Source organism: Histoplasma capsulatum, genomic scaffold (assembly GCF_000149585.1).
Source record: "Histoplasma capsulatum NAm1 scaffold_9 genomic scaffold, whole genome shotgun sequence".
Lineage (NCBI taxonomy): Eukaryota > Fungi > Ascomycota > Eurotiomycetes > Onygenales > Ajellomycetaceae > Histoplasma > Histoplasma mississippiense.
The window spans coordinates 430,581-456,187 of record NW_001813974.1 but is presented as its reverse complement, the minus strand read 5'-3'; the positions used below and the strand labels follow the sequence as shown (position 1 = coordinate 456,187).

Below are 25,607 nucleotides of genomic sequence, written 5' to 3'. Positions count from 1 at the left end.
GCTTTCTTATTATTATTTCATCAGGGATTCAAGGCCAATTTGACATAATACTTATAGAGTACACAAGAGTGATTTAAACCTTCATGAAACACTATATAAAAATCATTATTATAAAACTCTTAGTAAGTCTATTTATTTATTATTACTATTATACTTGTTTGAATATTGTATTTAATAAATGATGAAATATCTCTGCAAACATTCTGATAACTCACATTCTGAATTGTAATATACAAAAATATGAGAAGCTTCTGCTCAATCTTTATGATGTGTAATACTTCAAATTCATGAATATTGATATTCATTCTCAGTCAGTCAATCAATGCAATGAATGTATTGACACTCATCCACATCATATTCTTTATACACAGTGGGTGGGAATCAGAATCCAACAACTGAATGGTAAATTGCAAACCACAGAATGAATCAGAATACATGAATTGTATGTTTGATGAAACAATTGAGATGCTCTGATAGATCACTTCTGCAGCTGCAAGTCTGATTAATTGCCGTTTATGATATAGATACTGTTGTACTGCCTTCTGAGTTGCATTATCCCTGTTGCTCATTATGATCCTTGATTTTTATGATATTCTTGAGTGTCTGGCCGCCGTACAGCCACGCTGGAACGTGTCAACAAAAATCATGACACGTTCCAGCGTGGCTGTACAGCAGACGTATGGATTTAACCTGAAAAGGTTTAAATCTGCCTGTTTTTGAACTTATTACACCGTCGAACTCTATAAAGTGGATTTGGAACCCAGCTTGGCACTCTTGGCTAGTTGTACGGAGTTATCCCCTCGTCTGGCCGCGAGGCACAATTAGCGCCGTTTTTTAGCGTGTACGTTGGTGTATTAAAAACGCGAAATCTACTGGATTATATGATAGATCGGCTGTATTAGCGTGTTTTTGTGTAATCTATGTAATCTATTTGATCTAGCCCTAATTAAGATATAGAATGGAACTCCTGCCAACACCGGCTTTTCAGACAGAGAGGAATATTATTACATGCAGCACAATCATATCTTGATCTTGAAGCTCTACCCTTATTCTGCTCTGCTCTCTTTCTTTTATACTGACACCAGGCACAAGCTCGAGGTCCTGGCAGAGAAATTCGATGGTGATTTAGATCTGGGTTTGATCGAGTGGAAGGTAGAGGGCTTGAGAATTCAAGGAGTTGAAGATAGAGCTGCTGGCGGAATTGAACATGAGATAGAGTAGTGGAGCCAGAGCCCGCAGCAGCAGGGCCCGGAGCAGCAGTAGGGCCCGGAGCAGCAGTAGCCAATCGATGAAGAATATAAGCATTGACAATTGCATGATCAATAATCCAGTATAGAATTGACAACCACGTGCGATTAGTGGGCATATGAGTCTATAGATAATCTGTCCAAGAAATACCTTGATTTCTGCAGGAGTGGTTGACTGCCAATCCCGGGGATTGATGGCTGAGTTCTTTGATATCTGAATCTCTGCGTAGGCATTGGTGGAACAGGCAATATTCTGAATATCAGACTCTGAGATATAGAGAGAGAATAGGGTGTATGGATTCCGCGGATCAATATTGGGCAGATTGGCAGTTGGAGAGCGATGAGGAGATTCCATGGATTTGAATCTAATACTCTTCAGAGGTGGAATGTCTGCTAGAAGTGCACTGACAGATCGCTTTCGCTTTACACCTGTTTTTGTACTGTCTAATAAATAAATCAGTCAATCTGATTAAAAGAAGCATTGAAGAATTGGAAATCACCTGTAGAGGTCATATTTCTATCCCAGGGTGGGCAGGGTGGCCAGGGTGGCCAGGGTGTGATCGCATCCACGGTGGATATGAATATGGATCAAGATGAGAAGATTCCAAGGTCAACAAATCAGATTACATAGAATTTAGTATGAGAAATTATTGGTTGGTACTTCAGAGCTAACAGCTTAGTTGTTACACTAATAGTAATACGCTAATTGTGTCCTCGCGGCCAGACGAGGGGATACCACCACGGCGCTGGTGGTGATTGAGCTGTTTTGCCCTAGTGGCCTAATAGTTAATATAGTAGAATTAATATTCATCGTCATAATAACTGAGTAAGTAATTAAAAAAGTAATATCAAAACATCAAATAGGTTACTATTCATATAGGAAAAGACGAGAATAATGAAGGTTTACACCGTCAAAAGGCAAATATCCACCCTCTGTACGGCCCTGGCACTGTACGGACAAAATCACCGAACAGGCCCTTAGGTCATTTGTATTAGCATGTCGGCAGCTGAGGGCCTGAGGCATATATATTGCGGTGCGCTAGTCCGTGATAGGCAGCCTAGGGCCGACAGATTATACAAATGGACACCCCCCGCAAAAGGAACAATAAATAGTCTGCTCCGGCGAAATGGAGGAACTTTAAACGTTGATGTTAAGCAAGAAGGTTTCTCCACAGTTCCAATTCTGTTCATGTAAGCCAATTCATTGCTCGTAGTTATATATTATGCCTTGGCACCCGGGCAGGTATATCGATGGTGGTTATCTCTCTATACCTCCTAATAGCCTATGCCTTGCATACTAGTATTCACATCTGGTAATTGAAATAATACTAGTACTTGTGTGTCTTTATAGCTAGATAACTACCAACCATGAAGCTTCTCTTATCGACAATTGTTGCTTTTCATAGTGTTTTTAACGGAATAGCCTGGAAAACTTCAGTGAGTGGGCTGTCATTTTCATTTCATCCACCTCATGAAGCAGGAGAAGTGGATTTGCTAGTATTAGTTAGTAACCACCACATCTAGATATCGGAGTTTCTCACAAAGCTTAACCCGCACATGGATGGGTTTCTCCACATCGATGACCACGGGATTTTGCGCCACTATGATGGAGAAGGAAAAGTTCTTGACTACGCCAGGCTTGAGCCCACTGAGCTCACTGCCTTTGCTCAAGAGCGCTATACAGGAGGCACACTCGACGATCTCCTTGCAGTGTGGAAGGATGCTGACAGCTCTCTGGTTGAAGATGAGATGATTTGGAACCCGCCTCAGGATCATTTCTCACTGATGAATTCGGAGGACGCGCTGCCCGACACTCCTGAGACGCTGAAGTCGGGAGACGCAAATCTTCTCGAAGCTTCTGCAATGCTTTCCTGCCATAACTTCTTTTGCAGGCAAAACAGTCACTGCTCGCTTGTTTGGGGTACTTCTTCACCATGTCGGTGGTGTCTTGGTGTTTCAAACCGCACTGGCGGCCATTGTAGTCAGAACTATATGGTAGTCAGTCCCTAGCTAACTGGCTTTGTAAAACGATTATCGTGTATATATATATATATATTTGTTGCGATGGTAATGTACATGTACATACATACGTGGCCTTGTTATCTATCTCCTGCTGTTTCTGTGTCCCAACTCATGGACTGTACTGTACAAACCCTCCTTTTCCCTTCGTCTTCCATGTGTGTGTATGATATCTATCTCCTGGTTCCATCCATGTTTTCGCCATCGATGGACCCCCAGCGTGCCAAGCCGCCAGGGTAACGTGACTCACCACCCAACGAACTCATCCACCCAATGAACTCCAAAAAGCACTTTATAGAGCCGTAAATTTTCAACCATAGTAAAACAACACAATAAGATATTAATATTATTTATTAAAGATTAAAACTATATGTAGAATACATCATATAAATATATATGATTAATTCAGAGAACAATTGCTTGATCTAATAATCTGCTCAGAATGTGAAACTTGTGATTTTGAAACAGTTGAATTGAATTGCAGTGGAGAACATGTCAAAGAAGAAATATCATTTGATTCCACTAAGAGAATCTGTATGTGGCATTTATTACTAATTTTAGAGGATTGTATAAAGCTTTTATAATGTTTTGAGCTCATTATTGATCTTCTTGTAAACTTTTTTGAAATCTCTATAAGTGTTTGCTTTGTCAAATGTGTTTCATGATATTTAACAGTATATTCTTTCTTCTTTTTTTATAGTTGAAGCTTCCATTCATCTCACTGTTGCTTCTCTATAAAATGTTTAGCTGCAGCTGCAGCTTTGACCTTTTTACAATATTGAACAATTTCCAAACATTTTTTTTTATATTTCTTTCACTTTATGAGTTTTGTCTATTTTCATTCATAAAAAATCATTTATTGAAACTTCATATTCTTCTTATATATTTGATCATTGATTTTTGCATTTTTATTAACGTCTGCTTGCTCCCTCATAGTCTGCATCTAAGTGAGAGAAAAAAATTAAGCAAGTGAAGAATTTGATAAATAAAATAATTCTATATACTTACTCTGTTTCCATCACTTTCTCTCATTATTTAAAGCAGTTTGAAGATTTTTATTCTCTATTAAGAGAATCGCTCTATTAAGAGAATCGCTCTGTTCAGAGAATCTCTCTATTTAGAGTAATATTCTTTTCAATATAAAGAATTTTTTTAATGTCAACTGAAAGTCAGTAATGATGTTAATTTGCCTGCTTTATCAGATTTTATAAAGTTTGTATAAATGTAGATATATGCTGCTGAAGCAGTTTCAAAAGTGTAAATGAATATGATTAGATTTTTTTGAAAATGTTAGTAGAATCTATAGAATGTATATCAGTGGTCATGAAAACAAATTTGATATTTTTCACAGTTGTAAAGATTTTCTACATGGTATAAAATAATCATCAAAAATTTTGTTTTGTAGTTTGAATAAAATTATAATCAGAATATGTATAGAAATCTATTGATCTGAATATATTTTTGAAAGTGAGTCAAATATTTCAACATTTGATGACTGTAAATAATGTGTAGAATGAGAAGAAAGAATAGTGAATAAAATTCAATTCTGATCTGTATAATCAATAAATGTTATATTTATATAAAATGAATGGTCATTTAATATAAGCAGATGATAATGATTTCTTTTTTTAATTTGTATGAAAATCAAACATTTATTTCAATCAGATTAAGCCCCGGTGGCCGATAGCGCCTTGGTGTGGGGACCCAAGGCGCGTGGGTTCGAAACCCACAAGGGGACAACATTGCATCCGGAGCCAACTTCTCAGCTCCTAAAATAAAGGGATGTGAACCTGCCAAGTAGGTACCTTCGGGCGGACCTACTACCTGATTTAGCTTATTGTTTCTGGGCTGGAAACGTGTATCGCAAGTACCAAATCCTGACTTTCATTAATTTTCCTATGTGCCTGTTATATTCTTAGCGTCATTCAACAATAAGCATTCCTCCTGTATAACCAACTCTTGCCTGTATTTAACATTACACAAGGACTCGTCATAAGCACTGCTTGCATACGAGTATAACGGAAGAATAATAATAATAATAATAATCAATCAAATTAATTCATATTCATCATTATTTCATCTATTTTCTAAAGCAGTGAAGTATGTCTGATTCTTTTTAGAGTCAAAATCTTCGTGCCATGTATCTTGCATATTTCTTGATTTTTTATGATAAATGAATACAGATGGAATTGTAGTTCCATCTGTGTAAATATTAACCAATAAAAAAATGAATTTTTTACTATCATTTTACACTGTTTTAATTATATATTTCTGTTTGAGAGCTTCTATAGAAACAATTCACTTGAGAGTATAAAGAAGATTAAGAAGAAAGTCTTGTAAATATTTTGAAAGAGAATATTATATTGCTTGATCTTTTCCTGCAACTATTCAATGAAAGTCAGCAAAAAGCTCATGAAATTGCATGTGAAAAAAAGTAAAAAAACTGCAATTACAGAGATAAAGAATTGTTTAAAATAGTAGCTATTATTTATCTGCTTTTTTTTTTTTTTTGATTCAGAGTGTGAAGATAGACACTCTTAATCTTTACTATTTTAAACATTAAAACGGTGAACAAACGGCCTGTTTTGGCCGTTTTTTCGGCTGCTTTTAGCCTCCCGTTATCCATTACCTCCACGCACCACGCACCCCACGCCCCATATTTTACGCGGACGACCTCAACTCCCACGCCCGATCGTCTCTTTGTCCCATCCTCTATTTTTGGATGGGCGGTTGCATCACAACTCCCTTCATTCACCCGTTTCACCCAGTTTCTGGCATGCAAGCCGAATATGGCCTTTCTCTCACCAAATATAAAAGCATGGCTACTCCCAACTCTCTCACCCTCCCCCTCTCTGAGGTTCACTCTCTGCCCCATTTCATTCCCATTCCCACTCTCATTCCCACTCCCACTCCCACTCCCATTTCTACTTTCCACCCCTCTTGATACCGTTCAGAGCATTCACTCTCTTCCAGCTCTCCACCTCTGGCTTTACCGTCTCTACCCTGTCTCACCCATTTAATTTCGTATGGAGATGGCCCGTCGACGGGACTCAGTAGTTCCGTCTCCAATCGTCAGTGACGATAGTGACGAATTTATGATGGACACCGACAGTGATGTCGATTCCGATGCCAGCGGCGAAACAGACATCACAACCCCCATTCATCATGGTGACGGGAAGAAGGAGAAGGAGGAGGAGAAGGAGGAGGAGGAGGAAGAAGAAGAGGAAGAGAAAGAAGATGAGCAGCAGGATATCGATGATCTGGCGGAACTCTTGACGGAGAATAATCATTCACCAGACCATTACCTTAACATGATGCAGACTATAGACTTGTCTCGCACAGAGTGTGTCAACTATGCTATTGGGACGCTTGCTCTGCAGGATCGTATCAGACAGGAATGGTTGAGGTAAAAATGTCCATGACTTCAAGAACTACATTCCGCTCAGTTTATCTCACCGCCCTGTACAGTTATTGCAAGTTTCTCAAGTCAGATGCAAAGGCCATGTATCAACAGCTTGACTATCGTGTGCTTTACACCTTCTTTGATTGGATGCTGAATCAACGCCGGGGAAAGAACGGGAGACGCCGGCAAGGTATAAAACGCAAGAGCGCCCTGATCACATATTGGAAGAACTTCCGTACCGTATATGAGCTGGAGATGCATGAAAAAGTCGACAAGAACACATCTAGGCACATAGTCAAAATTGTACGCCCCGTCTTGCAGTGGTCTCTTGATATAGGTTGATACAGGCTTGGTCCTGAGATGCTCACTGAACTCACTAATCCTGGCTCTCTATTCCCAAGGGTATACCAGTTCTCGTGAAAAAATATCGACTCTCCAATAAACCCCGGCCAAAGACCACTGTCTACCTTGATGATCTGATCAGGGTCGTGGAGACGACTGTCACAACCACAAAAAAGAAGTTCGGTCACGGGCGGCTACGGATTTCACTTATTCTAAATTTCCAACTCGCCGGGTTCTCGGCGAATCGACCACTAGCATTGCTGAGTCTGTGCTATCGACACATCAAGGTAACACTAATAAAAGACCCAGAAGGTGGGCCCAATAATATCCTGATCGAGTTTACCACCGAATTCACCAAACAATTTCTTGGAGAAAAGGAAGAGTATGTGAAACATCCAGCCGACCACCCATGAACGCAAGCTGCATTATATGCGATCAACACCACTGACAGAACGGTATCTATAACTAGGACCGAGTTCGTGATACCGGAGATCATCTTTGACCCATCTCTCATCCTCAGTCCCCAAGTTATCCTTTTAGGTCTCCTGTTTGCTGATGGTGCATTCGCTCGCCTCGATGGCGAGAGGATCCTTACTTCAGCATCGCAACTGCTTGATCTAGATATCCCAGAAGATACTTATCAGCTTGAATTCAACTTGGACCCAGGACTGAGCGACATCCCGATAATGCGGAGATCCGAGCGGACGCTGGATGGAATTAGAATATCTGATGTAGAGGCCCTCACCTACAATATTCTCTTACCCTGGATCAAATCTATAGGAAAAATATCGACAATACGCCAGATCGTCCGCCCTTATAGCTTGCGATACGGTACAGGGAAGGCCCTGGATAATAGCGGTAAGCGAGAGAAGAACCTTTCCTTCTGATTGTCATGTGCTAATCCTCATCACCCTGAAGGGCACATCAGTGATGCGGTTCGAAGTTTGATCTTCCAGCATTCCGATCCTAAAACATTTCTGAAATACTATCTCCACCGAAAGGTGGACAAGGATGTTCGTGCGGTCGTTCAAGGCCTAGATCCGCAGAAACAGATCATGCGTGCCGCATGTCGAATGATCCGCACCGTCAACCCACGCCGACCGCAGGAGCTCACCACCGAAGAGTCATCGTCGGTCAACCAACAACCTCACATCAAGGAATTGATCGAGAAACGCGACCATCTCAGTAAACGTCTCGGACGTCCCATTGCCAGACACAAAGGCACTGTCAAATATGAGCTTTACACCAGGGTCAGCCGTGAATTGGCAGGTGCACGTCAGCGGGCTCGAGACAAGCTCCTACTCAAGAAACAGGAACAGTTTGACTTTGAGGAGCCCCTGCGCGAGATCAAGCGACAGCTGTCGGGCATTAAGATCTCAAGGAAGGTCGAAAAATCTCTTGATGCCAATACGGCAGTTCCACCGGTACATCGACGACTCATATCGGCGCTGCTTAGCCTACCCCGCGAGACCCTGCAAGATGAAATGCTTCGGCGTACTGAGGCGATCGACGCTGTCGTAGACTACTCTCGCTTCGAGGAAGGGGAAACCTGCCGGCTGCCGCATGACAAGCGCCCTGGTCCCAAAGTATTCCAGGAGGTGAAGATCGAGATCCATGTCCCACCACCGCCACCGCCACCACCAAACGAGAGGGATATTGCCCTCAAGGCGGTGATGGAGGACCATCGACCGCTGTACTGCTTCATCTGTCTGGACAAATTCACTACACATGGGGGAGTGTCCAAACATATCAGAAGAAAGCACCTTCAACATATCAAACCTGATGACACGATATCCTGCAGGCGGTGTGATATTACCCTAGACCACAAAATGCACCTTCAGAGTCATGCGTTCTCCGTTCATCAGACCGTTACCTAAGCTTTACGCATGTAATCAACTATTAACATGTACCAAAACCGGCCTCTGGTCCTTGAGAGTTGGGTGCGATGTTCCTGAACTGCTGGACCATATTTCCTGTGTGACAGCGAGGGGAACAAGAGGAGGTATGAGCGTTTACTCTGCTCACTGGAAAGACCAATGGTTCCGGGAGAAGAATGTTGGAAAAAGAGAGTATGGATCATGGGAGCGAAGCTACAATATTAGTGGCGGTGATAAATATGAAATGGGTCAGATAAATTGAACATTTTGTCCCTTTTTCTTTCCTTGGTTCCTTCTGCAGTTGACAAGTGGAAGGTGGCATATTGACGGGGTAAATGAAAGCTAGTAATTATAAATTTATTTCACAGCTCTTCTCTTGTCTGCATCCAATCCAAATCTCCCAGACGGCTGACGGCCGTCTCAGCAGTAGAAAGGCAGAATGCTTTCGCATACCATGAATCGCGTTCGACATCGCTGGGGTCAACGTATGTTCTTCAAGCGGGTTCGTGAGCATCAAGGACTGGGCGTTCTCTCCTCGGGCAATAGTATCCGAAGTGGAATTTCCAAGTTCTGGAAATGTGTGTGCTGGCCAGGATAGATATAATGAAGAAGACAAAGTGAAGAAACCAAACATAGAAAACGAAAGCGCACTCACTCTCCCAGAGTGATTGACACAAGTCTCCGCGTGCCCTCGACACAGCCTGGCGCACCTGGCTGCACTTTGCATACTCCTGGTCTTTCTGTAATAGCTGCTGGTGCTGTCCCCATTGGGCAAAGACCAAAAGGCTCAATTTTGGGCTCAATATCAACCACGTTGGGAGCTTAGGGCCGGTCGTCCATGTACCAGCTTGCAAGGCCTATGAAATAGCTGCCGGGCCATCCGCACCTGAGAACGAACATTTGATTTGGAGAACCCTAGCGACGCTTGAGCCCTTCCAACAAATGAACAATCAGAGAAGAAATCTACATTCACGTGATAATCGTGCGCGTTGCGCATTATTATCGAATCCTTCTTCAAATGCAACGCAGTTTGTTCTCGAGGAAATCTCACAAATCCCACAACTCTCACAAACTCAAAACCAAAACTATGGAGATTCTTAACCTCTGACAGTGTGGCACGAAGAAAATGAAGAGAATGCAGACTTCAATTGTTACACAAATCCAAGCAGCTAACTAACTAGAAATAGAAAGGTTTCGTGAGATTTGGGCCATGTTAATCAATGCTGACATAATCCACGTGACCTCGTTCGACGACATTCGTTATTCCAGTAAGCTGCCAACAGTTCCAACCCTCCATGCTCCTGCAAATCGTCCAATGTCATCTTGGCATACACCTCGTAACCCCCCGGAACTCGCCCTATATTTCGTTGAAGGGATGGAATGGCGACAAACTGATCAGAGTCGCTAGGCAGGTTGGGACTAATTGGCTCATCGATGATGATTGGGTCTTCTGCGAGAGTGAGTGAGGGGTGAGAAATGTTTTTCACAGAGCAGGTACTGAGTCTTACCAGCAGAACCCAAGCACTTCCACAGCTTTCCTTGTGTGCCATATCCGCGTGTTTCTTGTAAATCTATCCGCCCTACCATCTGGTACATCTCATCCCCGTCTCGCTTATACACCAGCTTCAGAATCTTCACCTGAGAAAGGGGCAAGATAATGTATTCCTGCTTATCCAGCGTCTCCCCCAACGCATCGCCTTCCCAATGGCCGGACACCAGGGGGATAATCTGCTCTGATCGGTGGACTTGGACGTTGGGTTCCTCGCCTGTGTGTGGGTCAGCCTCGACGGAACCATCGGAGTAATTCAACGGCTCCTTCAATGTGTTGCCTTCGCGATTGTCTGAGGCCAGGGGAGGGGTTGGCTCTCGTCGATTGGGTGGGTCATCGGCAACGTCGCTCGGGCTTGGGTGAGCCTCCTCGATGGGGTCGTCGGAAAAATCCCACAGTTGGAGTGACGGTGGGGTAAAATCGACAGGGGAGGAGTCGAGGATCCATTCGTCCCAGTTAATGTCATCGAGACCAGAGACGGTGGATGGCAGGGCAGAAAAATCAGCAAACGTCTCACTTGCTGCATCCTTAGAGAGGTCACCGGACGCAGAGAAGAGAGGCACGGGCACGGGCATGGGCATTGGAAGGAGGTGCTGGGGCTCTTCGTCTGACCGAGGATCAGGAGGAGGTGCACTGTGTGCAGCTGGGGCGGGAGAATCGTCGGCAGGTCCAGGGGAGGTGTTATCGTACGTGACGGTAGCCATGTTGCGAGATGAGATGATGGGTTGCTCTTCTCCCCTCGATCTCGATCCAGGAGGCCCTTGATGTCTTTATATGTCCCACGTTCAGTCCCCGCCTGCGAACAAAAATAGGTCGAGGCTAATCAAGAAGGGTAGGAAGAATAGAAGCTGAGATGCGGCTTGTGTGGATCGCCAATCATCCACACCGAAGAAGCCGCCGAACTGGGGAATGTTGCATTGATGGGGTGGACCAACGCAGAAGTGCTCCCACACCCCCATGCCAACTTGGGCTCTCGTCCAGTCAATATTGACCAGTCAACCTAATCAACCCCCCTTTTCACCCCTGGCCACACACCAGGAAGTCAAATCGACAAACCGCCATACCTTTTCCTACAATCAATAGGGCCGGGGACAAGGAGTAGGGAATGTCATGCATGAGAAAGGCCGAGCTTCACCCAACCATGCATGCCAGTCAAAAGGTGCGCCTGGCTTCGCCTCTGTGCGAGCCCATGGATGTCTCTATTGTAAGCGAAATCACCCAACACAAAGCAATATCCGAAGCGCAACTTATATTGAGGCTTGTCAATTTTTGATACACATACTCACGAATGCGTCTTGGCGATCTCATGAGAGATGAGATGCAAAATGCAGCCTGCGCTTCATTCATACCGGCTCCGGGCGCAAGCGAGGAGGGCACCGCCAGATCAAGCAAACTTGGGCTCCATTCTTGTCCAGCCAGTATCGACCAGTTCAGACTTAAAATCTTCAGGGAAGTTGAACCGGCAAACCTCGGGATCCTTTCCTCCAATCGATAAAGGCGAGGGACAAGGGGCTGGCAGATAATGAAAAGCATCCCTGACTTCACCCTTGTTCTCTTTTTGCGAGAGGGCGCAGCGAGATGGGTATCGGATCAGCCCACCCTAGCGTTCCCAGGAAGTAAGGACCAGGTGGAAGGAATTGCTGACAGACAGTGCGGCCAGTCGAACCAACATGGAGTTGAGGTATAAGGGGCTATAAAAGGGTCTCCCTTCTCTCATTCAGCCTTCGCTCTTCTCCAAATCATTTTCCTGCTTCAAACAAGGAACCGAGGACCGTCCACCACTACCCAGTCAACTTTTGTTATCCGGTGTGCTGCAATCCACTGTCCAAGCTCGTGAGATGCTGGATAACCTTTATCAGGAGGCGCTGTCCTCTATCTCTGGTAAGAGTAATATGACATGTTCATCCCTCCCCCTCTCCATTGTCTGGTTTGCTCATCAATGCGATCTTCTATTTCAATTTCTCATCTAAGACTGCAGCTCCCCTTGACGTCCCGCCCAAGCAGCTGTCAAATAACCAGTCTCAGCCTCCTGGTGAAATCGAACCTGACAGCAGAGACAATATCTCGGATTCTGGGGCTACGACAGAACCTTTGGCTCTTGATGAGTTTGAGAATCTTCCCTATTGGTATAAGGCGCAGCAGGTTGAAAAAAGTCTTAAGATCTGTCATGTTGAAAAAGTGTGGCAAAAAAATAAACATGTTCACCGTGTGCTTTATGTCGTGGAAACATATCTCCCGGACAATTGGCTCCCCGAAAATGCGAGGCTCCAGCTGCAGAAGCAGGAGGAGAAACAAAGAAGGGAGGAGAAGCTACGAGAGAAACGTATGAGCACATTACGTCCTCGACGATCAACACGCAATTAATGGACGATGGGATGTCAAACCGCTCATTTCTTTATTTGATATTATAATACACAGTCATTTATCCATCTACCTTCTCTTGCATTAATTAGGTGATACTGAAGCGGTGGCTAGTATAGTCGAGTCAACCTTTTGCTCCACGTCTCGCCCATCTGCCGGAACGCCCTAATATGGATCCCCTCCGGGAGTCAGTGAAGTGGTGGACCACGACCAAAACTATACCCTGAAGGAGAGTCACAATCTTGCACAGGGAGCCAGTAAGAATGGAACCCCATGCGGTGTCGGCATCCCTGCGAAAGTAAGCCCCTTCAGGAGTGCCAGAATGTTGTGTGAACATGCAACAAAGATAAAATTCCATGCGGTGTCAACATCCCTAGGGAAGCGAGCTCCTTGGCGAAGTGAGTCCCATGTGGTGTTGGCATTCTTGGGGAAGTGAGTCTTTTGGGGCAGTGAGCTCCTTTGGGGAATGCCATAATTTTGATAAAAAGACAACAAAAGCCATGGAGTGTCAGCAATCCCTGGGGCAGTGAGCTCTTTGAGGAGTGCCAGAATTTTTAGTGAAAAGGCAACAAAGAATTCCATGTGGTGTCAGCATCTCTGGGAAAGTAAGCCCCTTAGGGAATGCCACAATTTTGAGTTAATAGCGACCATAGTAAATTCCCCTGAGGGGCGCCATAACCTCAGTAGAGAAGGCCACGAAATTAAAAGTCCATAAGGAGCCAAGATCCATCAGAGGATGGCACAATGCTGAGTGAAAAAGCCACAGAAAAAATGCCCATGGGATATCAGCTTTTTTAAGTGAAATGCCATATGACAGGGCAAGCGCTATGACTTTGAGAGTGTAGTGGTTCAAATTTATAAGTGGATAGATTGTAGATTCAGCGGCTGCATCATGACACATGTGAAAACATTCATTGTAATTTGCAACAAACAGAATCCCCCATCTACCCACACCCATCTTCAAGTTTCCCTTGCTTCCCCCCTCTAGGCTTCTGATATTTCGTGTAGTTCTCGCACGTCGTTCGGGACGGAGGGGGGTAATGCTTCTCCTGTTTCTGTAAGAGCTACTATGTCTTTCCAGAGCTGTACCGGACATGGCACTCACTATATCTTTGTCTGGTGGTGGAAAGTGGCTGCTGAAAGCATCAGACTTGTTAAAGTTAATTGTAAAGTACCGATTATCTTCATGGATGAGAAGATAGATGCCCTTGCAGCGACAGTCATCAAAGTAGCTACGCAGCATACGCTGGAGTGTGCCTTTTCGTCGGTAACGCATCTGCACAAGACTACTGTGCTCAGTCCATGGCTTCTGGACACGCTTTGTGGTTGATGATTGCATATTGTGATGTTCGATTCTGACGAAGATAAAGGATCTAGGACGATGATTATCACTGAGCACTATGGGAAGAGCTCTCAATTTATAGCCATGAATGAGTGTGTCTAGAAATGGGGTAGCCGCCTTCACTGAGCAAAAAGGCACTTTTTAAAAGTGTACTTCTGAAGGTCATTTCGAGCGATCCGTCGTTTGCTGTGGCGCTTGCGGACCATGATTTGCGATCCGGAACCATCAACCCTCGCCATTTTGACTTGCTATTCACACTCAAGGCCATGCGACTTCCGGCTTGCGAAACACCTTCATGGCTCTAAAAGCAGCTGAAAATGCGAGGAGCTATTCTTTGAAATTTTGCCTCTCTCTACGCATAGGTTTTGGCCCCGATAAAGCACTTATCTACAGGCCATCCGTGCTAGGAATAATGAGGCACACCCAAGAAAACCGCCCGTCTCGAATAGCCTATCAATAATGCCAACTCTCCTCGAAGTCCCGTAGAAATATTTAGCAATATACCTGAAAATTCCGAAGATGAGGATCTCTTCAGCTTTCGCCTCGCCTGCGTACGAACTTTATCTAGGAGATGCAGAAATTTTTGAGCAGCCAGGTCTTGATACGGCATGCGTGACATGAGCTTTCCTCAACTTCCCAAATTGCAAAACTGTAGTCACTTGGAAAAGATTCCTTGGCAACATTAAACATCAGCCACTGGCACCTGCTGTTAATGAAGTGTGATAGCAGTGGCCATGATTATTGTCAGCAGTTTATAATTAATTAGCTAGCATTAAATTCTAGTTCTACTTCTTGCCTTTGGCAAAATCTCAATCTAACTGTACTGGAACTTCAATCGGCCGTCCATCTCAAGCTCAATCCGAAATATTTTGCTCACAAATTCTCAATAAAAACCTTTAAAGTCACTTCTACTTCAGATGGTAGAAAATGGAACCCCTACATGGGTTATTAGCCCGAGGGCTTAGTCTTCTTCGAAATATCATCAAAATCATCGCCGTCGCTTCTTCTGCGGAGAAATGGCTTCGGGTGAAATTTTGCGCTTTGCATTCACTAAGCAAGAGCCACAGTGCAAGAGGCCAGGATCATCATGGTCGGGCGTGCCAAAGGGAGAATCCAGCCCCTGGGCCTCAATGAAAGAGGCCATGGTCCTGGGAAACCAGCTCAGTTTTCGTGATTGGCCATTTTGCGTGCGGAGCGACAACGCTACCACATCGGTAAGATGGCAAACATCAAACTGGATGCTTTTGCGATAGCGGTGACACGCACGACAGATGTCGCGATTGAGTTGGCCGCAGGATAATACACTGGATGGTGTCACGTACTCCACTGGCATCATCCTGAGATCAGCGAGGGCATTAATAACCGGTTCGCAATCGATCCGGCATCGTATAGAACCCTGGCAGTGATATAAACCATCGGCGTAATAGGGATGGGCATCCAGGGAAAAATAGAGATTTGAGGCAAGGAGACGGAACGCGGCAGCTACCAAGTCCTCCCTGGTTGTGGGGTGTAGGTACACACTGCGGCAAAGGGTCAATAGATCCTTGGTGTTATCCAGCCTGGAAGGCTCGATCAGGGTAGGATTAAATCGGAGATAGTCATCCTTTTCGGCATCGCTGCGTGCATTCTCCAGGCCCCGCCATCTTGACTCACCGTCCAGAAATGATATAAACGACCGCCAGAGATGTCGGACCGAGCTTCCTTGGCTCGAAGCGCCTTCTTCCGGTTCCACACCAGTCCCAAAAGCGATGACAACGTCCGGCTCCGTTATGTCGGGCCAGATCCTTGACCACTCCCACTCGGCCATCTCAAATGGGTTGGGAAATGCGAGGCCGCCGTCGATGAAACACCCTGCAGCCATCTTCGCTGGTTTGAAGAATCTAACAGTTTATTAGCACCTGAGCAAAGTGGTAAAATGCGACGGGGAAATTACAAACATTGGAGCTGCCGACGTTGCCCTTCCTCTAGTACAATTAGCTCACAATAGGGAATATCAAAAACGGGAGGAGAGGGGAGGGGGCCTTACGCTTCCCACAACTTCGGTTCTTTATCGATATCTCGAGGGCGTACCAGCTCGTAGCCCGCTCCCGGCCTTATCGGAACGGAGCCATTGTAGTTCGTCAGGATAGACGGAGAGCCTTTGTCCGAGACTGCAGTGAGCGCGACCCGCGTACCCGACACGTTGACATGATCAAACAGTCGCCTCGATACTCCAAACTCTTCCTGAAGAAATTCCACTAGATGGACCTCGCTGTACATCGCGTCTGTGAGCAAATATCTGGAGGCGGCCTTCAGACGCGCCCATGCTGTGCCCGGGGAGTCGCCGAAGCAGCGGCGGGCCAGAGCGCCAGATCTCTTGCTACAGGAGGATGCACTATGTCCGAGGATAAATATATCGGGGATGATGAGGCCGCCTTTGTGGTCATTTTTAGCAAACGTTGGATGGGATTTGGGGAAGGGCTAGTCACCAGAGCTTGTTCCCGCTGAGAAATCAATCACCGCAGGTAGAGAACATCCGCCGAGAAGAGCTTCGAGCCTCTTGAGGAACTCAAGAGGAATAACACCCCTGGCGCCTCCACCATCAATGGTGAGAACGCGAATCCCCGCCGTCTTCGGTTTGAGGTCGACAGTCAGTTCTCCCTGAGCAAGACAGAATACGCATTCGTTGACGAGATAGCGACTCAGTTCTCGGCGCACAGCGCCCAAATCTCCTTACACAGACATCACATATTGCATGGCCGCACATGGGTACTCTCTCCGGTGGACGTCGCAGGCAGCAGAGACAGACCTTGTTGCTTTGCGGCAGGCGCAAGACCGGGTACTGAGATCGAATGTTATCCACATGGCGGATTGCTGAAGTGACATCATGCCGCACGACTTGACGAAGAAAGGTCTCCAGGTGGGTCTCAACGTCGCGACAAAGAGTGAGCGCAAGGTTTTGGCCATATGACGCGGCCTCCAGGGCCGCGAGGAGATGCCGTTCATAGAGGGCGCGAAAGACAACTCGGGGGGGGAAATCTACTTTATATCAGCAACGGACACGAGGCAAGATCGGGCCTGACCTACAGTGCATTCTCGGTGGGTAAGCATCCATAAGAATACTCGAGGCCATGAATGATGATACTGTACCACGAGGAATCTTAAATCTATCACAGAGACCAAGAAATGTTTGCAGATGACCCGTGTAGTCATCGTGCAAGATGTTATCAACTCGACTTGCTGCAATGAAATCAAACTGCTCCGAGATGCTCATAGCAGTGTGCTGCATTGCCTGTCGAAAGAAAGCGTCGAGATGCACACTGGAAAAGAGACAGTGATACTGACGGCGGGTATCTTGGGCTTCTTGCATCTTGCTAAGGATCTCCTCCTTGAGACGCAGATAACGTGCGCAGGGGGAGAGATGATCTCCAACAAGTCGAAACAGTTTGATGGATCGAAACGACTTGCTGAATGCTTCCCCCATAGCATGGATCTGGGCGCGGAAGTCCTCGGCTAGAAGGTCGCTTAACGGTCCTGGGCCAGAGGTCACCACTATAAGAGTAGGACGGGTGCTAGACGGTAGGCTGGATGCACTGCCGATGCGAGCCCACGTATGAATTCTTGCAGCGACAGAATGCAACGTGGGGAAGTCATCAGCGAACACACAGATTACATCGCTGAAAAGAAATAGTAGCCTTGCATGGAGAATGTCAAAAAAAGACCAGTCTGCCGCCAGCGGCCACGAAATGGGATGGGCCGCGCCATGATGGCAGGGATTTGCCCGATCGCTGTTTTCTTGGCCGAACGGGTCGCTGTCAGCAAAGAGAAGAGGGCTTGGAGTGTTCACAGAAAGTGCATCCAGGTGTAGATTTATCATGCCCGTTTTGGCGCCCCTTCGCTTCTTATCGGGACATAACTGTCTTAACGCCCCATCCTTGATCCGCGAGCCAATAAAGTGGACCAATCGTGGGTACTGTTTGGAGGGATGAGTCAGTCCACGAACCACGCAGCCAAGACGACCAGTGTCCTCCAATTGGCCCTCGCGGTACCGCAACCAGGTGAGGTGGTCACAGGAGTGCATGTTGGCTCCTCGGACCTGTGAATGAGAGGCTGCTAAGAAAGGGCGGGTTCGTTGGTACTTTATATCTGCCCTGAATTGATTGTTAGACTGCACTTTTTGATATGCTGAAAGGCGAAGTCAAGAATTATATGTTCTTGGGTATGCTATTTATAGACACTAAAATGGTATTTTCGTGGGGCAAAAGGCAACTATATGAATATATAAAAAAGTAACTGGTACAAAAATGAAAATAGAAGCTATGAAATGTAGAGAGAAAAGATAGAGATTAAGCACATTGAACCGGCACCTGACTTGTGAGAATAAAAGACTTTGGGATAAAAGCCTGCATTGAAGCTATGGCCTCAGCAGAGGCGGACGAGAGGCTTCTGCTTGTGAAGTCAGCCTGGTATCGTGGAAAGGCTAAGATTAACCTTCGGCATCTAGTGGCTGAGGATAGGAGAACCCGTGGAGTACGGACGGTTGATCCCAAAATCGTAAAAAATCTCGTGAACATTTTCCGGCTGGAGGGTTGCTTTCGACTGGAGCCAGAGCACCATGTGCCGGTGCTAATTTCTGAGCGGTTGCTTGAGGATGTCCTAAGGGAAACGCAAAAACGGCGGGCCGACCTCATGGGGTATGGCGAACCGCCTCATCTTCTTCTTGCTGATGATGTGAGGCTCAAGGTTCTGCATGGTCAGCATCGGTTACTCGCAGCGGAGCAATATCTCTGGGACAAGTGGTGGGTCGTTGATATATACAGCGATGGTAAGCTTCTCAGACCACGATCAAAATCCCGGGTCTGACCAGATATCCAGGCATGCCAGAGAACGCCGTTGCAGCTATCCGGGAGGAACATTCAAACAGCCGGCAGTTCTGCGATGGAGATATCTATCGCAACCTGCGTTTTCATCAGGCTCAGGGTAATCTGGAACAGGAAGGGAAATGGAAGGCGAGGCTGACAGAGAGGAAGCGGAAGACGGTGGAACAGATGCGAAGGAAGGTGGGAATTTTAAACCGTGGGTTTGACAGGCTTCTGCCATTCATCGGGCTGTGGGCGGGGCTGAGGCTAGGATGCCTCAACCGTCTGCTGCCAATGCGTTGCCCAGAGGTTGTGATCCCCCTTCTCTTGACTAAGTTCAAATGCTCATAAAGGTCTAGGAGCTATCGCATTATCTTGATGTCATGTTCACAAGATGGGAGTGTATCTTCGCCCGTATGGAAGGCGAATACCCTCTCCTTGACCCCGGCACGGTCTTGGAGCTTGAAACCCTTACGCCTAAATACTCGACACATGATCGAGCCAAAATCGAACGTATGATGCAGGAGAGAAAGATATTCCCCGCTGTAACATCAGAGCAGTGTCGCAGTGCCATCCTCACTGGACTTCTTGGTGTGGACGGACGGATTTTGTCATTCTATACCTTCTATCATGATGCAATCTACTTTGAAGCATGCTCTAAAATCATGCGGGGTCTTCTCCCACCCAACTTCAAAGATTCCATTCGGGATGCGTTTTTCTATTGCTTCACTGGCGTGAACCAAACTCCACGAGAGTTCAAGGTACAAGTGATGGAGGACGAAATCTTGCGATATCAGGGGAACGTGAGAAGCCGGAAGCTCTTGGGATACCAGCAACTTTTCCTCGCGGCAATGCGCTCCTACCCGATCTTGACAGATCTTGCTCCACTTCGTGGGGGAAAACACGAAAAGCTGACCATCGGGGAATCGGCCACGGAGCATTGGTACCGGATGGCACGTCTGGCTTTTGACCTTGGATTTGAAAACATGCGGATTCAAGAGATCATGGGGCCAGAGAGACGTAATCCCGGAGTGGAGACAGTAGAGAATCTTCTGAAGCAGTTCCGGCCCCCGCAGCTGTACGACTGGGATGATCACCTCTTCCGTACTCTTGCACAATACATGACGGACCAGATTGAGCGAGCGACAACCCGTCGACTTCGACGGCAAGGCCCCAGCTTCACTACCGACCTTGACCCGCTACCGAAAGCATTGCGCTGCAATCGGGCATCAGATCAATCATACATGAAGGACCGAGAGTACTACTTCGCCAACTTCATTCGTGATTTTGATCCTATTCCTCGTGCCCATCTCACCTCTCTTTCCATGCAGCGTGATATCTTTATATGCTTCCTTGGAGATGTTTCCTTCCCTGGCAATGCGCCGAGGGGTACAGAGAGCGACGGAACCCCCGGGGGGGCCAACGGGGAGGATTACGACGCGGATATCAGCCATCATTCAGACGACAGAGGCGGCAGCCTAAGCGGTGAAAAAGCCAGTTCTCAGAGTGAAAGTGGACAGGAGGATAGGTCCGGGCGCCAAAGCTATGAACAGGATGGTGCAGTCGCCAGTGATCCGAGTGTGACGGGGGGGAGTGATGACATAATGACGGGCGCACGTGATCTGATTGCCGAAGAAGCGCTCTTCGATAATGTGCCAGCTGCAGATGGGTTTGAATCTACGGGCGCCGACATGAACATGTTCCACCCTATACCGGAGGGGAGAATACCCTCGGAATTGGTGACCTTCTTTCTGTCCCAATCGTTGTTGGTGATGTATGTTTGGGACACGAGGGTGTATATAAAATTCTTCAATGACGCGAAGAATAGAAATATTTTTGAGCAGGTTGCCTGCTCTCTGGCTGACAAGGGCCACTGCTTTCTCATATTTGAAGACGAACGAGTTATAGTGAAACAAGTGCCAGAGCTGTGGAAGGCAACACAACAGGCACGGTTGGTACTGGCCGGACCGAAACTCGATCCTCAATCCACATCGGGGTTGAGTTTACAAAGCTGCACAAAAGAAATGGTTCTTTCTCAGATTGATAGATGTGGCCGTTCGGGTACATAGTCAGCTCATATTAATATTTGGTATATACATCTGTTCATATCAAGTCCTTTCCCCTTTAGTCTAAACCCCTCTCTTCTTCTACACAAGAAGGGGGCCGTGCTATTTAGATCCCTCCACTTGCTTGTGGGAATAGGGCTCAGAATCGTTTCCAATGAATGGTTCGAGCTGGTGTTTAATCTGCGTGGCTTCCTCAAGAGCTCCAGGCACACCAGCAGCGGCATCCATCACCAGTTTACAGTATTGTGCCATATCCTGGTCAATGTCTTCCTGCAAAACACCGAATTGCCATGCACGAACTTGCTGGCATAGAGAACAGTCACAGTCCCCTTGCGGGTCTGAACACGTCACGGGAAGGGCGTCCCAAGCGTCGGATCTTCTCGTCTCAGACCCTCTGGATCCATCTCCCTGCCACGGATCAGCATCAGGCCTTAAGGATATAAAGGGGGAACGTACCCTAGGATCGGTTGACGATGTATTCGCCTCACTTGAATTGTACTCCGCACGGATAAGATTCAATTTGCCTTTTAGACCAGGAATAGATCGCTGACGTTCAGAGCTAACCGCCCGGTTGTAGTGGGTAAATATTTCCGTCCAGGAGTAACCGCCCCCTTTCAACTGGAGGAGGAGCAAGGTTTCCCAACCGTAATAGGGTTTATTGGTTCCGGAGGGAGAAGGCATAGTGCTTCACGTTAACTGGTGAAAATAAAACGTCGTGAAATCCTCGAGCTTGATAAGGGATTACCGGTGAAGGGCCGAAGCGTATTTGTGGTCTGGGAAGTTGATAAGAAAAGTTCGTCATCCACCGCTTCACTATTTAATTCCGCTAACGTCGACGGTAGCCGATCTCAACTGGGTGTATAAGTGGATGGGCAAACTTCTAGAGAATGATACCAAGAACTACGTTAGTATTTCTCCCATGGAGCTTTTGATGTATTATCATAACCATGCGCCCAGATACTTCGTTTTGGTCTATATCTACCTTCCCGCCCGCGTGAGCCAGAGGCTCAAGGGAAACATAATCGAATTTGGAAAATATACGGGGTCATGGATCCGCTGAAAATAGTGTCTCAGGAGTTCTGGGCACGGGAAGGCAAAAAGCTTGTGACAGGTGGGTTGCACAATTTCTTTCTTTCTTTCAAGTTGCTGACTTTTACAGTCTCTGCAGATGATGATATTCGGGACGCGGTGAGAATTCTGGTCCAAGAGAGAATGAGCGATCCGGTGGATATTATCGATCTGGACTTCCAGCCGCCAGTGATGAACAAGGGTGGCATTTTTAGAGCGAAGGCCGCAGAAGCATCAACTGTGTGAAATATATTTCTCCATGTGCTAATTTACCTCTGGTTCTTATTGGTCCCTTTTCTTAACCCCAGCCAAGCGCTGAATCCTAAACATATAAATGAAACGGCGTTAACTCTCTGAATGTAAACTTCTATTTTTAGAAATATAATAACAAGCGCTCATTCATATTTAGCCAACTAATTCCACTTAACTACTTAACTGAGATGCTTCTTTGCTTACATCATTTGAAAAATCTCATTATTTTACCTCTTCTTTGTTATTGCATTTAAAGAGTTGGACTTCAGATCTTAGAACGGGATATAATGACACTAATAAAATGCATACTTTTAGAAGTTACGTTTTATACTTATCTTTTTAAAATCTTGAGGGGTAAACTGAAATAATCTTAGTATAAGAGAAGAGAAAATATCTTTTACCGTACCACAAAATGGTTATTACACCCGCAGACAGAATGAATTCGTTACAAATTACCTACAACCCCAACCACTACGCCGAATTTTGGAACCAAGCAACGCCTGACATCAGAGCTGTTATCTGGAGACATAGGGAGATCAACGCTGATTCCGTCAAAAGAATCGTAAGCAAAAACCGAGAGATCGAATCATGGAACAGAGAAAGATCAATTCCTGAGCAGTATGGACAGCAGCTCGATCTCTGCGTATTCACCATGATAGGGAGTTTAATGGATTTTGTGTTTCAACAAAACAGCATCGAGAAATTCAATCACGCCGTGTCATTATTAAACTGGTACCTGGTGAGCAACCAGTATCCAGTCAGCTGGGGCTTGGCAGAAAATATGAGGGCAAAAAGCTCGGAGAATATCGAAGATCAAGAGATTCATCAAAACATTGCCAAAGACCCTCAACGAAACAGCTCACCCTATAGTGGGGTTAATCCCAACCGAGACACCGAAGCAAAAAGTACGAAAGAAGATGTAGCCAGTGATAACGAAAATGAGAGGGGTGAATACTTTGCAAATGCTATTCTGCAAGAATACATCGGAAATGAAGATTCTGAAGAAGACAAGTCCTCCTTTTCCGGAGGCTTATCCGCTGGAGACCCCTCCCCTGAAGGCTCTTCCCCCGAAGATTCCACCTCTGAAGATTTATCCTCCTCTGAAGACTCTTCCTCCGCAAATTCCTCCAAAGACTCCTCCCAAGACTATTCCTCCGAGGAGTATTCCTCTGAAGACTCTTCTCCCGAAGATTCCACCTCTGAAGATTTCTCCTCCTCTGAAGACTCTTCTTTCGAAGACTCCTTCAAAGACTCCTCTGAGGGCTATTTCTCTGAAGGCTCTTCCAACGATTCCACCTCCGAAGATTTTTCCTCCGAAGAAGACTCCGAAAATTTCTCTAATGACTCATCTGAAGATTCCACCTCCGAAGAAGCGGATTTCTCATGGGACGAGGAATATTAATATAGAATATATGAGAAGGCAAACACCTATTATCTTGATAAATCTGCTATATATCAAAAGATGAGGATAGTGGTTAATTTAAATGACATCCAGAATCTCATTAACAAGATTTTCATAGTCATATTCTTTCATATGAATCACACCTCACAATATCTTGCGATGATTTAATGTTTTGCTTCTCTCTTTTCTTCTTTCTTTTCTTTGTGTATTTATCAGAATTCATTACTGCTCTCGTGCCTTTTATTCTTCTAGGAGAAGTAATATTATGCTGTACCTTAAATATATAGTGGTTAGATCATTTCAGGAGTCTCAACTTGAAAATGAGGTAATAGAAATAAGCTTTTTTGCCAAGAAGGCGGCGCTGTAGGCTGTAACTAACTAGTCGAAACGCTGCTCTTTGCATTAAGTTGCCGCAATTGCTTGGCGGGTGGTGTCCCTCTCATGAATGCACATAGATCCTGCCTTAGATGCCATGTATTCTCAAACAGGCGAGATTTGTATATTACAACTAAATTTATATTGAAAATGCCACCAAGCTCAATATGTGATAGTGATACTGGTTTCTCCATAAGAAATGTAGTGCAGAAGGGCGCAGGGGGTGTGTATCATCATAACAAAAAATTTCTGATTGCCAATAATATCATCGTCGGCCTCGGATCATCTTTAAATTTGATTTTTATCCGGAAAAATACTTCTCCCCTTGTAAAATTTTAATTTTACCTTCTATCGCTCACCAGGCTGAAACACTGACCACTCGTCTCGGTGAAATCTGCTTCCCATTAGGACCAATGGAGCAAGACGACTTGCACTGACTGCAAATGCTAAAAACACATGCTTCTTGCGGTCAGACAGTTATTCATCAAAAGATAAAATGTAAACTCACACTGAGAAGATCTGGTATTGAACCAGCATCTGTTTTTTTATGAAATTCCAGAATCTCTCCACCCCATTTTCTTGGATTCTTCAGGACTAAGCTATTTGGATTTAGATAGCTATTCCCAGGTTCCATGATCTCTGTCATTATCCATCCAACCGCACGGATATCATTCTGTTTCTGGCCATGATGGCTGAGCATACTAGACCCGACGTCTCCTGTCTCTCTCATTAGCAAGGATCTATGGAAGTATAGCAGCGAGTGATGTACCAATCTTGATAACCCCGGAAAGAGTCACGAAAACATTGCTGCTTCTGATTTCTCCATGACCGATATGCAACTCTCTGTGAATATATGAAAGTCCTTGAAGAACCTATTGCAAAAGTTAGAATCCACTCTATTTTAAAGTTGTATTTCTTCTCACCTCCTTGCAGATAGCGGCAATATGAGCCTCTTTCAAGCTCACACATGAATGTAAATGGTTCAAGGAAAGATCCACTCGCTCGTAAATCAGGTATACAATTTCCTTGTCAATAAATGCAGCCTTCAGGTTGACAAGATTTACATGCGAAGTTCTGACCAAGCTCCTGGTAGGGTTCACTGTCACGTTGTGGCATACTTTAACAGCCACCATCGAAGCTGTCTGTGACTTTTCGAAGGCCAGGTATATACTCCGTGATTTCCCTTCTTGAGTGAATCGCTCGTATCGTTGCCAGGGATTGCCAGTTTGGCAGAAATCCGTTTCTTGTCGCTTAACTTCCCCCGGGCTCTCATTTGAAGACCGTTTCACGGTAACAGGAAGTGGCGGTGGCTTCTGCCGTTTTTGCAGGCGTGGTGGCTGCCCACAAGGGGCTTGAACTTCCTCGTGTTCATAATTCATGGGAGATGATGCTTCCAAGAGCTCCCCTTCAATATCGAGGCTCGTTGGAAAGACAGTGCATCGCTTCTCTGAAATGTCGGACGCCAT

The 25,607-nt window shown here is 45.6% G+C and overlaps 9 protein-coding genes across 9 annotated transcripts; 5 read left to right on the top strand and 4 right to left on the bottom strand.

Annotated features, from left to right (window-relative positions):
• Positions 1 to 2,615: 2,615 nt before the first annotated feature.
• HCAG_07611 (predicted protein) lies at positions 2,616 to 3,257 on the top strand (the record flags this gene model as incomplete). Its single annotated transcript, XM_001537252.1, has 2 exons — positions 2,616 to 2,684; positions 2,772 to 3,257. 2 exons carry the CDS (start codon positions 2,616 to 2,618, stop codon positions 3,255 to 3,257), a joined length of 555 nt encoding a protein of 184 aa, XP_001537302.1.
• A 3,041-nt stretch (positions 3,258 to 6,298) lies between these two features.
• HCAG_07610 (predicted protein) lies at positions 6,299 to 8,888 on the top strand (the record flags this gene model as incomplete). The annotated part of the gene is made up of 5 exons (XM_001537251.1): positions 6,299 to 6,672; positions 6,735 to 6,972; positions 7,071 to 7,393; positions 7,481 to 7,869; positions 7,930 to 8,888. The coding sequence occupies 5 exons, from the start codon at positions 6,299 to 6,301 to the stop codon at positions 8,886 to 8,888; spliced, it is 2,283 nt and encodes a 760-aa protein (XP_001537301.1).
• A 1,169-nt stretch (positions 8,889 to 10,057) lies between these two features.
• On the bottom strand, positions 10,058 to 11,141 carry HCAG_07609 (predicted protein; the record flags this gene model as incomplete). The annotated part of the gene is made up of 3 exons (XM_001537250.1): positions 10,058 to 10,065; positions 10,117 to 10,245; positions 10,397 to 11,141. The coding sequence occupies 3 exons, from the start codon at positions 11,139 to 11,141 to the stop codon at positions 10,058 to 10,060; spliced, it is 882 nt and encodes a 293-aa protein (XP_001537300.1).
• A 1,134-nt stretch (positions 11,142 to 12,275) lies between these two features.
• HCAG_07608 (predicted protein) lies at positions 12,276 to 14,128 on the top strand (the record flags this gene model as incomplete). The annotated part of the gene is made up of 5 exons (XM_001537249.1): positions 12,276 to 12,318; positions 12,416 to 12,760; positions 12,996 to 13,230; positions 13,466 to 13,549; positions 13,807 to 14,128. The coding sequence occupies 5 exons, from the start codon at positions 12,276 to 12,278 to the stop codon at positions 14,126 to 14,128; spliced, it is 1,029 nt and encodes a 342-aa protein (XP_001537299.1).
• A 1,000-nt stretch (positions 14,129 to 15,128) lies between these two features.
• On the bottom strand, positions 15,129 to 18,200 carry HCAG_07607 (predicted protein; the record flags this gene model as incomplete). The annotated part of the gene is made up of 6 exons (XM_001537248.1): positions 15,129 to 16,020; positions 16,167 to 16,554; positions 16,609 to 16,750; positions 16,857 to 17,158; positions 17,207 to 18,092; positions 18,123 to 18,200. 6 exons carry the CDS (start codon positions 18,198 to 18,200, stop codon positions 15,129 to 15,131), a joined length of 2,688 nt encoding a protein of 895 aa, XP_001537298.1.
• Positions 18,201 to 18,535: 335 nt separating this feature from the next.
• On the top strand, positions 18,536 to 20,886 carry HCAG_07606 (predicted protein; the record flags this gene model as incomplete). The annotated part of the gene is made up of 4 exons (XM_001537247.1): positions 18,536 to 18,944; positions 18,995 to 19,179; positions 19,338 to 20,752; positions 20,823 to 20,886. The coding sequence occupies 4 exons, from the start codon at positions 18,536 to 18,538 to the stop codon at positions 20,884 to 20,886; spliced, it is 2,073 nt and encodes a 690-aa protein (XP_001537297.1).
• Positions 20,887 to 21,146: 260 nt separating this feature from the next.
• Positions 21,147 to 21,725, bottom strand: HCAG_07605 (predicted protein; the record flags this gene model as incomplete). The annotated part of the gene is made up of 2 exons (XM_001537246.1): positions 21,147 to 21,452; positions 21,501 to 21,725. The coding sequence occupies 2 exons, from the start codon at positions 21,723 to 21,725 to the stop codon at positions 21,147 to 21,149; spliced, it is 531 nt and encodes a 176-aa protein (XP_001537296.1).
• A 1,051-nt stretch (positions 21,726 to 22,776) lies between these two features.
• Positions 22,777 to 23,766, top strand: HCAG_07604 (predicted protein; the record flags this gene model as incomplete). The annotated part of the gene is made up of 1 exon (XM_001537245.1): positions 22,777 to 23,766. The coding sequence occupies one exon, from the start codon at positions 22,777 to 22,779 to the stop codon at positions 23,764 to 23,766; it is 990 nt and encodes a 329-aa protein (XP_001537295.1).
• A 1,115-nt stretch (positions 23,767 to 24,881) lies between these two features.
• On the bottom strand, positions 24,882 to 25,607 carry HCAG_07603 (predicted protein; the record flags this gene model as incomplete). Its single annotated transcript, XM_001537244.1, has 2 exons — positions 24,882 to 25,013; positions 25,065 to 25,607. 2 exons carry the CDS (start codon positions 25,605 to 25,607, stop codon positions 24,882 to 24,884), a joined length of 675 nt encoding a protein of 224 aa, XP_001537294.1.